The 11788-nt window shown below is 40.4% G+C and overlaps 2 protein-coding genes across 4 annotated transcripts; both read left to right on the top strand.

Annotated features, from left to right (window-relative positions):
• The first annotated feature begins 5 nt into the window (after positions 1–5).
• Positions 6–5292, top strand: psmd10 (proteasome 26S subunit, non-ATPase 10). The gene is made up of 5 exons (XM_035160652.1): positions 6–218; positions 299–397; positions 1960–2106; positions 4564–4730; positions 4824–5292. Exons 1-5 carry the CDS (start codon positions 105–107, stop codon positions 4975–4977), a joined length of 681 nt encoding a protein of 226 aa, XP_035016543.1. The 5' UTR covers positions 6–104; the 3' UTR covers positions 4978–5292.
• A 1019-nt stretch (positions 5293–6311) lies between these two features.
• On the top strand, positions 6312–11659 carry LOC118111884 (X-linked inhibitor of apoptosis). Of its 3 annotated transcripts, none has more exons than XM_035160651.2 (8): positions 6312–6399; positions 8473–8753; positions 8840–9380; positions 9523–9622; positions 9757–9835; positions 10310–10349; positions 10479–10661; positions 10812–11659. In XM_035160651.2, exons 2-8 carry the CDS (start codon positions 8514–8516, stop codon positions 11003–11005), a joined length of 1377 nt encoding a protein of 458 aa, XP_035016542.1. In that variant the 5' UTR covers positions 6312–6399; positions 8473–8513; the 3' UTR covers positions 11006–11659. The 3 variants fall into 3 exon arrangements, with proteins under 3 accessions (XP_035016542.1, XP_035016541.1, XP_035016539.1); XM_035160650.2 differs by lacking the exon at positions 6312–6399 and adding an exon at positions 6849–7045; XM_035160648.2 differs by lacking the exon at positions 6312–6399 and adding an exon at positions 6853–7050.
• The last annotated feature ends 129 nt before the right edge of the window (positions 11660–11788 follow it).

Below are 11788 nucleotides of genomic sequence, written 5' to 3'. Positions count from 1 at the left end.
TAGACTTAATAATTTCCTGAGTCATTCCTGTTCCAGTTCAAATGAGAAACGAGAGAAGAGGCGCTGACACTGTTCCTCCTCCTTGTTTTTAAGTTTATTTAAGAATGGCGGGGTCCGTATCAAACGTGGAGGTGTGTAACTTCGCCTACACGGGACAGTTTGACAAGCTAAAACAGAGCATCCTGTCGGATAAGACGCTCGCCTGTAAAACGGACCAGGTAAGAAAGCAGATCACCTGCTGCTGTTAACAACACAGATGACGACACACCCCATGTGAATGCTGTGTGTTCTTCTCCAGGACCAGAGGACCGCGCTTCACTGGGCCTGTTCGGCCGGACACACCGACATCGTGGAGTTTCTGCTCGACCTGGGAGTGGAAGTCAATCTGCAGGATGATGTAGACACATTTCATTTTGTTAAATGGTCTGCTGTTTGTCTGTGTTAAACGAAGAGGAAGATGCAGCAGTCATTTTGTTGTTTATGGAGGTGGATAAATCACACTTAAAGGGATAGTTCACACAAAAAGGAAAATTCACTCGTTATCTACTCACCACTATGCCGATGGTGGGGTGGGTGAAGTGTTTGAGTCCCCATTGGCATAGTGGTGAGTAGGTAATGAGTGAATTTCCCTTTTGGGGTTAACTGTCCCTTCAATACAACAGATGCACGCTATAATTTAATCTAGAATTACAATAATAACTGAAATTGTGGTGTAAAGAGTAAACTTTATTTACAATAGCAATATAAAGCATGCTTTGTGTAGTATACTATAACATATAAGTCTGTATTTAAATGGGGCTTTTCTAGTGTTGATGACCACATGTAGCACTTTGCAGTATAATTTTGCCATCCACCAATCCACACACATTCATGCAGTGTGTTTATGTGAAGTACTTTCTCTACCACACATCACAATCACACATTGCCAGTACAGGGTTCAGGATCTTTCCCAAAAACACTGCAGCATGCAGAATGGGGGCAACTGGGATAGAACAGCCAATTTTCTAGTTAGTGAATGCGCAGCTCTAACTCCTGAGCCTTTTAAACATATACAGACCCCTTCCCTTCTTGCAAAACTATCTATTTTCTCATCTATCAACACTAAATTCATAAAAATATTATTCAGAAATGTACTCAAATCTTTCAGTTATGTGTCTAACTCTCTGTTTTTATTCTACCTGATGTGTCTCTGACTTGATAGGATTCCAACTCTCGTAAATTGAATTCGGTCCGATATAGTTAAGAAAGACACCCCTACCTACAATGTCCCACAATTCACTCTGCACGTCAAGCCAGGAAATTCCAAGGAGCTCTCTGTAGACATGTGATGAAACTGAGGAGGTCTAGGCGACAGCAAATTCATAAAATCAATTCACCTGCTTCAATTATTGTGAACTGGAACAACAAAGAGTCTCAGAGCATGAGGAAGAGTATTTCCCGCTCTAATGAGACACATATTGAAGTTTTGGTGCAGAACTCAAAGCACTATGTCATCCCAACAGTGACACATGTTGCTACAGGGGGGCTTCTCAGCAGGGGCAGAGAGATTAATCAGAATGAAGTGAAGAATGAATTCCCCTGAATATAGAGGAAAAACTGCTCCAGAGTGCATATGACAACCTGAAGCATACAGCCAGGAAAAAAATATGCAAGCCCCTAAATGGTGCAGCCAAATCCCAGAATTAATTTCCATATATCTGTGGAGAAACCTGTTAAAATGAACATGCATGCACATCTGAGGACGGAAGTAATTAACTGCCTAAATGTCGGTGTGCAAAGCTTGTAGAGGCTTATCAAATAGATCTGTTTACTTTTGTAAATCTGAAATTTCAGTTTTTAGTTTTTAACACTTGGTTTTTGGGTTACATTATGATTTACACTAGGGTAAGCTATTTAGTTGTGGTAGTTATCTATTTTATTGAAAAGGGAACTGACCACATGGGATGTTTTACTCCCCAGGCTTCATGGACCCCTCTTCACATTGCTGCATCTGCAGGCAGAGAAGACATAGTGAGATCTCTGATTTCTAAAGGAGCTCAGCTGAATTCAGTTAATCAAAATGGATGCACCCCGCTGCACTATGCTGCCTCTAAAGACAGATATGAGGTAAGGTTCACATGTCGCAGTAATATTGGCTGATGGTTTGAGCCTCATGATGCCACATGACTGTACTCCATACTTGTAATGGTGAATGTTTGTAATGTTTCTGTAGTGTCTGTTCAAGTGGCTCTATAAATGTATCTGCTATCATATTTTAGTCTTTCATATTTCCAATATGTTTCTATATGAATGTAGGCATACATTTAGACCTGATGACTTATCAATTTATTCAATGAACTGAACAGTTGTTGGAAACTACAGTATTTTTCTTTAACATTCTATTGTTCAATCCTCTCAAATAGGAAAAACAAAATCTTGCCTTTTCCTAACAAGAAAATCTTTAACTGTTGATCAGATAAAACAAGACACTTAATGACATCACCTTGGCCTCTAGGAAACTTATATAATGGTTGTGTCAACCATTTTTTAAACTTATATTACGTTATCTAGTTAGAATTATCACTTTGACAATGTAGTTAATAATTTATATTATAGAACAGTAATAAGTCAAATCAATTGCATTATTCTATTGGTGCATAGTTATAGCATAATCAGCGCTGAACAGAAGCTTCTTTATCAGGAAATACCCACTGATACTCTTTTATTTTTTTGATTAGATGCTATCCCTTATTATTTGTTTAGAATTAAATAATATCCTACATCATCATGATCATGGTTTAATAATTAAAGTGGGATACACTTAAAATGAGAAAACAGAAATGAGGAACCCCACCTATACTGCTCGTGTGATGTCATCCAAGTGTCGGCAAGCCCGACATTCACATTAGACTCCAAACAAGGTAATTTCCACTGTGTTTTAAGCCTTAAAAGTCCATCAGAAGTGACCATCAGCACTTGACTATATGCTTCTGCATCTTTGTGGCATTCTTAACATAGGTCTTTGCACAGTATTTGCAAATGTACACAGCCTTTCCTTCTACATTGGCTGGGGTGAAATGTCTCCACACCTGAGATAGTGCACGTGGCATTGTTCTGTAGAATAAGATGAGAAAAAAGCCTGTAAAAAACACTAATGCAATGCCAGAGATATAAATAGTTAGCTAAACAATTGGAATCGTCTTTAAAAATATTTTGCAATTGATGGATAAATGAATAGAAATAGGCTAGATGAACCGATGAACAATCCTCAATCAGCATGCTTATATATTTTCCCCAGTAATATCATCAAAACTTACCTGACTAGTCCTTGGGCTAATGCAGTAGTGTGGCCTCAATAGCCCTGCTGTAGTGTGCAGGATGCTGGGAATTATCTGCACATGTGATGGAGAAATGCACAGTGCAGGGTTGAAATTCAACGTGCAGCGTGTGCTGCATTCCATACATCTTTAAAATAGAGTTTTGAATTATTTTTTTATTGCTCAGCGTTTAATTTGCGGTTAAAAAAAAAAATTAACTTCCCATGGAAAGTTTCCGGAAATTTACCGAAAATGTTCCGCCCCTTTGCAACCCTAGTAGATAATGAGTGAATTTTCATTATATATATATATATTTACATGTATCAATATTAATCTAGAGGTAGCACATTGCTAACAGGTTATAAATACTTTTCTTTAGGCAGTGGTTATTTTAAAGGGGCCATATTATGAAAATTCCACTTTGGTAGTGCTTCTACACGTTAATTTGTGTATCTGGCATGTCTACCAACCCAGAAACTCTGGAAAAAACCCACTCGCGCATTTTGTTATGGTTCCTCTACATCAGAAACGTCATGCTTGAGTGACTGCGAATGAGCTTCCTGTGTACTCTCTCGTCACGATACAGTGGGAGTCTCCCTACATGGCCTTGGCCCTGTTTTAGACAGGGTAAAAAGGGTGCTGTTTTAAATGATCCTTGTGGTATTTTGACCAAAGTATGTTACAGACATTTCATTAAGACCCCAAGGAACCATGTCAACTTGTGGTAAAATGGGCATGCTATGTCCCCTTTTAAAGAGGAAGTTTGATTGGTCTCTGTCTGGCCGCATATTACATCACTTCCTTTTGATAGAAGACATTAAAGCACATACAGTTTAATGATTGCATCCTAACTGCAACAATTATAATAATGCACCGGATACCATTAGTATTATGGAATCAGGCCACAGAAAACGACTCACACGTTACTACAGGAAGTCACAATTTACTACAGGAAGTCACAATAAAATTAGACATCTGAATTGTGAATGTGTTTGTTGGATTTAATAACTTTACTACATTTTCTACACGTTTAAGAAACATATCTCATTTTGGGATTAATTGGACATTGTTTCACCCACAGTTTTACCTGTCGTATAAGAGACTCTGATCCTAGTTTCACTCTTACTTCCTAAACTGGGTTAAAACTTTGAGGTACGAACCGTGGCTTCCCCTAAAACTGGAATTGGGTGTTTCATGTAAAAGGAAAAACCCTGAAGTTGGGTACTTGCCAATGACTTATGAGTAGCAGGAATTTCCCTCTTTATAGATCGCCTTGCTGTTATTGGAAAGTGGAGCAGACCCCAATGTCACTGACAAGTATCAGTCTACTCCCCTCCACCGAGCGTCCTCCAAGGGAAACTACAGCCTCATCCAGCTGCTCCTCAAGCAGAGTGCCTCAACTAACATCCAGGACTCACAGGGCAACACACCACTGTAAGTGGGAATAAGTTTTTCTGGCACAAGGAACTATGTATATTACAAGTATTCTTGCATTTGCGATTCTGTATACATTCTTTTTTCCACCAGCCACCTGGCATGCGATGAGGAGCGCGTGGAAGCAGCCAAGTTACTGGTGGAGCACGGAGCCAGCATCTACATCGAGAACAAAGAGGAGAAGACCCCACTCCAGATGGCAAAGGGTGGTCTGGGTAACATACTTCGTCGGATCGTGGAGGGATGATGTGTTTACTGATCAACAAGTCAAATATTGCAGCTTGAATCCCCACCATTGCCATGTTAAATATAAAGTATTCTCATCTCAGTCAGTCCCCCTTGAGCAGCCTGGCGTGACACATTCAGATGTGCAACAGGTGAGAGATGAGCCGGCATCAGGGAGGAAAGTTGGACTGAACTGAACAGCTCCTCAGACCGGGGGTTAGAAGTTGTGCAGACACTCTCCTGCACTAAGCGCTGTCTAACACTGAAGCCTGTTTTCTATGAAGTTTGAATCGTTGTAAAAATGACATAATAAAAGAAACGGTGTTCAGCCTCTTAACAACTTTTTTGAGATTTATTTATTTGTTAGACATGAAATCAGTGGATCCAGCAAATGGGCACTGTGTTGCCACTGTACAGTGGATCCCTGTTTACTTTAATTGTTTCATTTTATTAATAGCTCCTATTTACACTTTTTTTATGTAGTGTATTGTGAAAATCTCTGCCTAAGAATAGCCATTAATGGAGAGCTACACTGAAATGGGTGATGAAAATATGTAAAGCTACTGCTAGCACGGCTCATGAGTGCGAGCTAAAGTGGGGACTCTGGAACCAGAACTGTAGCCTGGGGTGTGAACTTGAAAGTGTGATTTAACAACTGCTGAATGTCCTGTTTCACAGCAAGCCAGTCACCCAGTCAATCACTCATTTTCATGCCTGTTTCTAGCCAATGGCCTTTAGGCTTGACTGACCAATACGCCCATGCTAGCGGTTAGCTGTCATTCTGAGGAGAAAGTTTTCCAAAGAGCTCCAGGCCGCTTCACAAAGTACCCATCTACGACACACGGTTCACTTAATGGTCCCGTTTTATTCTGTGGTCACCTTATATGTGAGTGTTGGCCTATGGCGACAGTGAGGAAAGCGTCCATAACAACAATAGAAATCCGATAAAAGTCTTTGCAAAAACTAACAGACTAAAGATCAGAAGATCTGAAAGAAGATTATGAAAATAAAATGCTAATTTTCTGCTTCAAATTTAAATGATGACAATATTGAATTTCCCATAAAGAATAAAAAGAATGTCCGCCATGTTTGTTGTTTTCACGGAGAGAGACAGAAGCGCAGAGGTCACATGTCTCCAGCCTCCTCACTCACAATTACGTGGATTTTAATACGAATTCTAGTGCATTACTTTTTCGTAGCATATCCTATGAAACCTGGATGAGAACAGCCTGCACAACAACATGCAGGTGTGCCCCAGAAGTACCCTGTGAGATCACTCTTAGGAATGTTGACAGGTAGACAAAGCTAAATTCACACCACACCTAACCACACCCATCACTGATTCTGTTGTTCTTATGATCTGAAACAAGAGTGTTTTTGACCTGAACAGATCTATTCGTCTTTATGTAGTGATAGTGATGGCACCACTTACTGCCAAAAGGAGGTAAGCCTCGTTTTACAACTTTAATTCGATTTACTTAAAATTTTTACCGTGTGCTCTACACTTGATGGCGTGGACCGTATTGCGTGATTAGTGTGCGTATATATATTATACTATTGAAAAATGTGTTACTTATCAATTAATCTCTAAGCAACATTTTTATCATTTATGAGTTTATGAGTTTATTTATTTTATTAGTTAATTTATATTTGAGGCAATTAAAGAAATTGCAATATACCTTGTAATGTATTGGAGTATAATGGAGTATGAAGTTTAAAAAAAATCTAAATTAAAACTACTCAAGTCAAAAAACTAAGTTGTACACGTACAGTACAACAACACATATTGTATTCATTAACGTATAGTTGTAATGTCATGCAGGTAAGACATCATTAATGTTAATGATGAATAAAACTAAAAGGGAAGACGTGGTTTTATCCACCGAGCTGGCGGAAGGCTCTACTTTCAGTGACGTCACAATGGCGGTCAGCTGGGGGCGCGCAAGGGAACGTGCTCAGTTCCTCACTGCGCTGCTTCCACTTCCTGGACGCTGGGTCATATAATATAAACACTTCTCTCGATCCTCGCTCTCTCCTGTGGGCGGTGGTCACTCCGGGACTGACTGAAACCAAACACCGAAGAACTGCCTGTAAAGTATGACCACGATTCAACTCAAGTTTTGCCTTTTCTGCTCGCTGGAGTAACTTTTTGATCTAATGTGGAATAGCTAGGCTAACGGAGCTAGCTAAGGTCTGTCGCTAGCGTCAGATGACATCTAGTATTCCTGCTCTCTAACGTATCGTTAGTAGAGCTGTGGAGAGCTGATCAAAGTGCAGATGGGGCGCTCTAACCTCACGAGCTCACACTGCACTCACTTGTTATAGAAAACTGAAAGTACGTCACTGAGCTAATTCAGTGTCCGCTGTCACTGTTTCGCTCGTGTTTACCCACAGATCGCTGCTGGTAGAACGCAAAGCTGCGGGACGTGTTTTCTGTTGATACAACAATTGATATTAGTGTAACGTTAAATGGAGATGGATGTCATTGCATGCAAGTCTAACTTAATGCAAAGCAGTTTAAATATCAAATGCAAACACCTTTTAAAAAATGCCTGACTTAACATTGTTGTTTTTAGAGTCAATATTTTTTATTTTTTTGGTTATGTTTGATTTGCTGTAATGATATAATTATATTATAACATGTTATATGTTCGTTTGGGGAAAACACATCGATGTGTTTAACATAGTTTAAAGATCACAAGCCGCTCCACTCAATGAAGTGTGGACACCAGTAGATACCAGAAGATACTATGACCTGGATGACTGTGAATCAGATTTGTACCAACGGATCAATGAATAGTTGCACAATGTGGTTACAAGACACGTCCTGTGTTTAAAGATGTGATAACACCTTATTGATGTTGATTAAGTTTGGTTTAGTTTACATCTGTCCCTCCATACATTGTTTCTGGGGGAAATAAACATACCTCCACTAAAGTCTAAAGTATAAACTGTATCCTTCCTGGGTTGAGAATACAGTTTATGTACTTCAATTAATAGAGAAATCCTTATGCTGTGTGACAGAAGTACAGTTCCGGTTCCACCCTTTTGGAAAATATGTACAAGTGGAAGAGTGTCATGCTTAACCATGAAGTATTACTTTATAAGGAGTTGCAACACACATCCCTTATGCTGATGTTTTTGATTGCATTTCGTAAGTATTGTATGAGTTCCATCTGATTATGAATGCATGCCGAACTGTCACTTTCTGGTGTGGTTGGATTGCCACAGTATACACACTTTGTTGTGTACTCTGTGTGTACCTAACCCAGCCTCTATGGTGCCCATCCCTCACATGGGATATCCAGAGCCTCCATGTGATCGCGTCTGGCTCCTTCTCTTAAAGGCACAGTGACCCTCCACAGATCATGTTTTGGAGATCATTAGCTATTTTGATTACTTTTATCCTGCAAATTAGGACAGCACAATGGGACATTTCAGATATGACTTGACCCTTTTCAGACTTTGCTTAACTTCTACATCTACAACCTCTTTTGTCTCTCTGTTTTATCTGCAGATATTCTGTCCATCAACTGGTCCCACTCAGAAACTTCTGTCATGTGTGATCTCAGGCAAGACAGTAATTTGGAGTCAGATTACTGTGCTGATTTCTCCCTGTTGAACAGTCGTCTAGACTCGTTCCGTGGCTCCAGCCTGGCCCAGCAGGTGCCAGCAGAGAGGCTGGCCCAGGCTGGGTTCTACCTCACTGGCCCGGCCGACCGGGTCCGCTGTTTCAGCTGTCAACGGACTGTGGAAAACTGGCACAGTGGAGACAGACCTGTAGAGAGGCATAAAGAGGTAATCATGAGAGCAGTGATAAAACAAATGTGATTGACTTTTTAATGTTCTTTTACAGCTAAAATCATACAATCCTCCTGTTACAGGTCTCCCCGTTTTGCACGTTTCTCAGCTGCTCCCACCGCACCAGTTTGAACCCCGGTTCCATCTGCAATGCTGAGACAGAAGACCTGGAATATCGTTTGAGAACGGGATCAGTGGTTGATGAGTCCACCTACCCTATGGCTCCTCACATGAGGAGCGAGGAGGCCCGGCTTCAGACCTTCTCTTCTTGGCCCTCTTTTGCACCAGTGCGACCCCAGGATCTGGCCCAAGCTGGCCTCTACTACCTGGGGGAGGGTGACCGGGTGCAGTGTTTCTGCTGTGGTGGCATGCTGGGTGCCTGGGAACCAGAGGACACTGCCTGGGGAGAGCATACCAAACATTATCCCTGCTGCTACTTCATCCTTGGCCACGATGTGGGCAACATCCCATTCCAGGGGGGTATAGAGGAGGAGTTGGGCAGTAGACAACACCAACACGCCCGCGTCCCTATGGGCAGTTTTGAGGAGAGGCTTGGTAGTTTTGCAGGTGTCCAGCACCCGATCGATCACGACAGACTCGCCAGAGCTGGCTTCTACAGCACAGGTAGAGCCAGTTGTCTGAGTAAAGGGGAATATTGGGACCAGAGAAAGATTAGGCAACATTTGAAAACTATGAGTGATTAGCATTTTCTTTGGTAGTTGATCATAGCTAAGCAAGCATGTCTACATTATGTCTGTGCTTACAGAGACAGGAGACAGGGTGCTGTGTTTCCGCTGTGGTGGAGGCTTGAAGGCCTGGCAGCCGGAGGAAGACCCTTGGGAAGAGCATGCAAAACACTACCCTGGGTAAGTGCAACGCTGATGTTCACTTATTTCAACATATCCAATTGGTTCAAAAAGTCTTGCCCATAATGGGGAAAATTTGGGATCCCAAGGTATATACTCTTGTTTTAATACAATTACATGTTTTATTTGAACAGATGCAGCTTCCTATTGGCAGAAAAGGGACCAGAATTTGTCAACAGCATCCAGCTGCAAGACCCACGACGAAATGGAGCTGTAAGCTTTCAGTAAACTTAAAAAACTGTTTATGTTCCTGACTTTGCTAAATAATCCGATTTTCTCATCCTCCATATAAACAAAAATATATTTACTTATGTGTGTGTGTGTGTGTGTGTGTGTGTGTGTGTGTGTGTGTGTGTGTGTGTGTGTGTGTGTGTGTGTGTGTGTGTGTGTGTGTGTGTGTGTGTGTGTGAGTGTGAGTGAGTGTGTGAGTGAGTGAGAGAGAGAGCCATTCACCTGCATTGACGAATACAATCCTGTGACACACATGATCACTTTATCATTTCCCGTCCAGCTTAATAAACATGAAAACAGTGACAGTGTTGAAACTAAATGATTTGGTGTGCATTTGTTATTTTCCAGACAAAATCACTTTATGTTGTCTGTGACATATCATGATCAACAAGTGGCCTCACAGCCTTTTAGTCTACTTAAATCGTACTGAAAATAACTGATCATGTTTGTTTCCAGACTTCAAGTCATCAGAATGGATTTTCTGGAAAAACAAATGGTAAATATTTTATTTTACAAAATCAGTACAAAACATAACGAAAGTATGAATTAATCTGTATCAAACTGAATTAATGTAACTGGATAAAATGTGTAGCTGTGTACACTGATGATTCATGGTTGTGTTCAGAGGCACTGCGGTCGGCCATGGCTCAGAAGGCCGTAGAGATGGGTTTAAATCCATGTGAGGTGGAAAAGACCATCTTGGAGAAGATCAGTCGCACAGGCTCAGGCTACTCCAGCCTGGAGGCACTTCTGGAGGATTGCCTCAACAATTCACACGAGAGTGATACTACAGAGACAGAGAAGCCAGGTACTGTACCTCCTGTATCCTGAGGCTTATTCGTGGCATTAACAAATACTATAGTTGACTACACAAAGCAAAGCCTGAGCAGCAGAGATTGTAATATTTGATCAACCAGGGTTGGATCTTTCTTATATTTCCCGTCTGTCTTTCTTTCAGATGAAAACCCACTGGAGAAGCTGATGAAGCTCCAGAGGGAAAAACAGTGTAAAATATGTATGGACAGAGACATTTCTATCGTCTTCATCCCATGCGGTCACCTGGTCAGTTGCGCTGAGTGTTCAAAGTCACTCAGCAAGTGCCCAATCTGCTGTGGTGCCATTACACAGAAGCTGAAGACCTACATCTCTTAAGGGAATAAAAAAAAAAACGCTTGCTGACTTCAATGCTGCTTTCCCCCTAACTTTATAATATTGTATTTTAAAATTAAATGTAGATAGCCTGTAATATATTTGAGGACTAATGTCGTCTGTATGAATATGAGAATGAAAGAACAAGGAAATGTTTTGGACAATCTGAAGTGGTAAATAGCTGTTAATATTGAGGTGATATAATAAATAGTCATTGTTGATTTTCAATCATGAATACTGACATCTGTAAATACACTTAAATATATTTCCCATATTATAACACTCATTCTTGCCAGAAGTGCCTTTTGAGTACTTCAAGCTTTATGTACTCATTTCTAGATTTTAATTTTTCCTTTTGGACATTTAGCACAATTGATCTAAACTTCAGATGTTGTGTCAATTTCATTTATGTTTCATACACTTATGAAGCCAGCTCATTGATTTAGTTTGGTGTACTTTACCTTCTAGACCTTTATATGCTTGCTGCTCTGTTTGGACATTCCAGAGCAGATTGGTAAATCCATTAACTTTACTCTTAAATTTACAAGATAAACTGTGGTGAAGGCCTGCGTTTAATGAGTGTGTTGTGAAATTATTTTACCATTACACCATAACATCTGTTGTATCATCAAGAGTGAATAAATTTGATTAACTGGACTTGAGTGGTTTTCTTCAATTACTACTATATTTTGATTTTTTTTTAATTCTATAAGTGGTGTTTAGAAGACACCAACCATGTCTTGTTACCCACTTGGTTTGTTACATGAGTCCAAGTGAGTAAATCGC

The sequence above is a fragment of the Hippoglossus stenolepis genome, chromosome 7 (assembly GCF_022539355.2).
Source record: "Hippoglossus stenolepis isolate QCI-W04-F060 chromosome 7, HSTE1.2, whole genome shotgun sequence".
Taxonomy (NCBI): Eukaryota; Metazoa; Chordata; class Actinopteri; order Pleuronectiformes; family Pleuronectidae; genus Hippoglossus; species Hippoglossus stenolepis.
The sequence above is the reverse complement of the archived record's forward strand: the minus strand, read 5'-3'. Positions and strand labels throughout refer to the sequence as shown.

What these genes read in the sequence shown, in the direction of transcription:
- LOC118111884 (XM_035160651.2), top strand. Translation starts at nt 8,514, where the DNA reads ATGTGTGATCTCAGGCAAGACAGTAATTTGGAGTCAGATTACTGTGCT. An exon ending in CTGTAGAGAGGCATAAAGAG is followed by an intron (nt 8,754 to 8,839) that starts GTAATCATGAGA and finishes CTCCTGTTACAG; the next exon opens with GTCTCCCCGTTTTGCACGTT. An exon ending in ATTTTCTGGAAAAACAAATG is followed by an intron (nt 10,350 to 10,478) that starts GTAAATATTTTA and finishes GGTTGTGTTCAG; the next exon opens with AGGCACTGCGGTCGGCCATG.
- psmd10 (XM_035160652.1), top strand. Translation starts at nt 105, where the DNA reads ATGGCGGGGTCCGTATCAAACGTGGAGGTGTGTAACTTCGCCTACACG. An exon ending in AAGTCAATCTGCAGGATGAT is followed by an intron (nt 398 to 1,959) that starts GTAGACACATTT and finishes TTTACTCCCCAG; the next exon opens with GCTTCATGGACCCCTCTTCA. An exon ending in CCTCTAAAGACAGATATGAG is followed by an intron (nt 2,107 to 4,563) that starts GTAAGGTTCACA and finishes CCCTCTTTATAG; the next exon opens with ATCGCCTTGCTGTTATTGGA.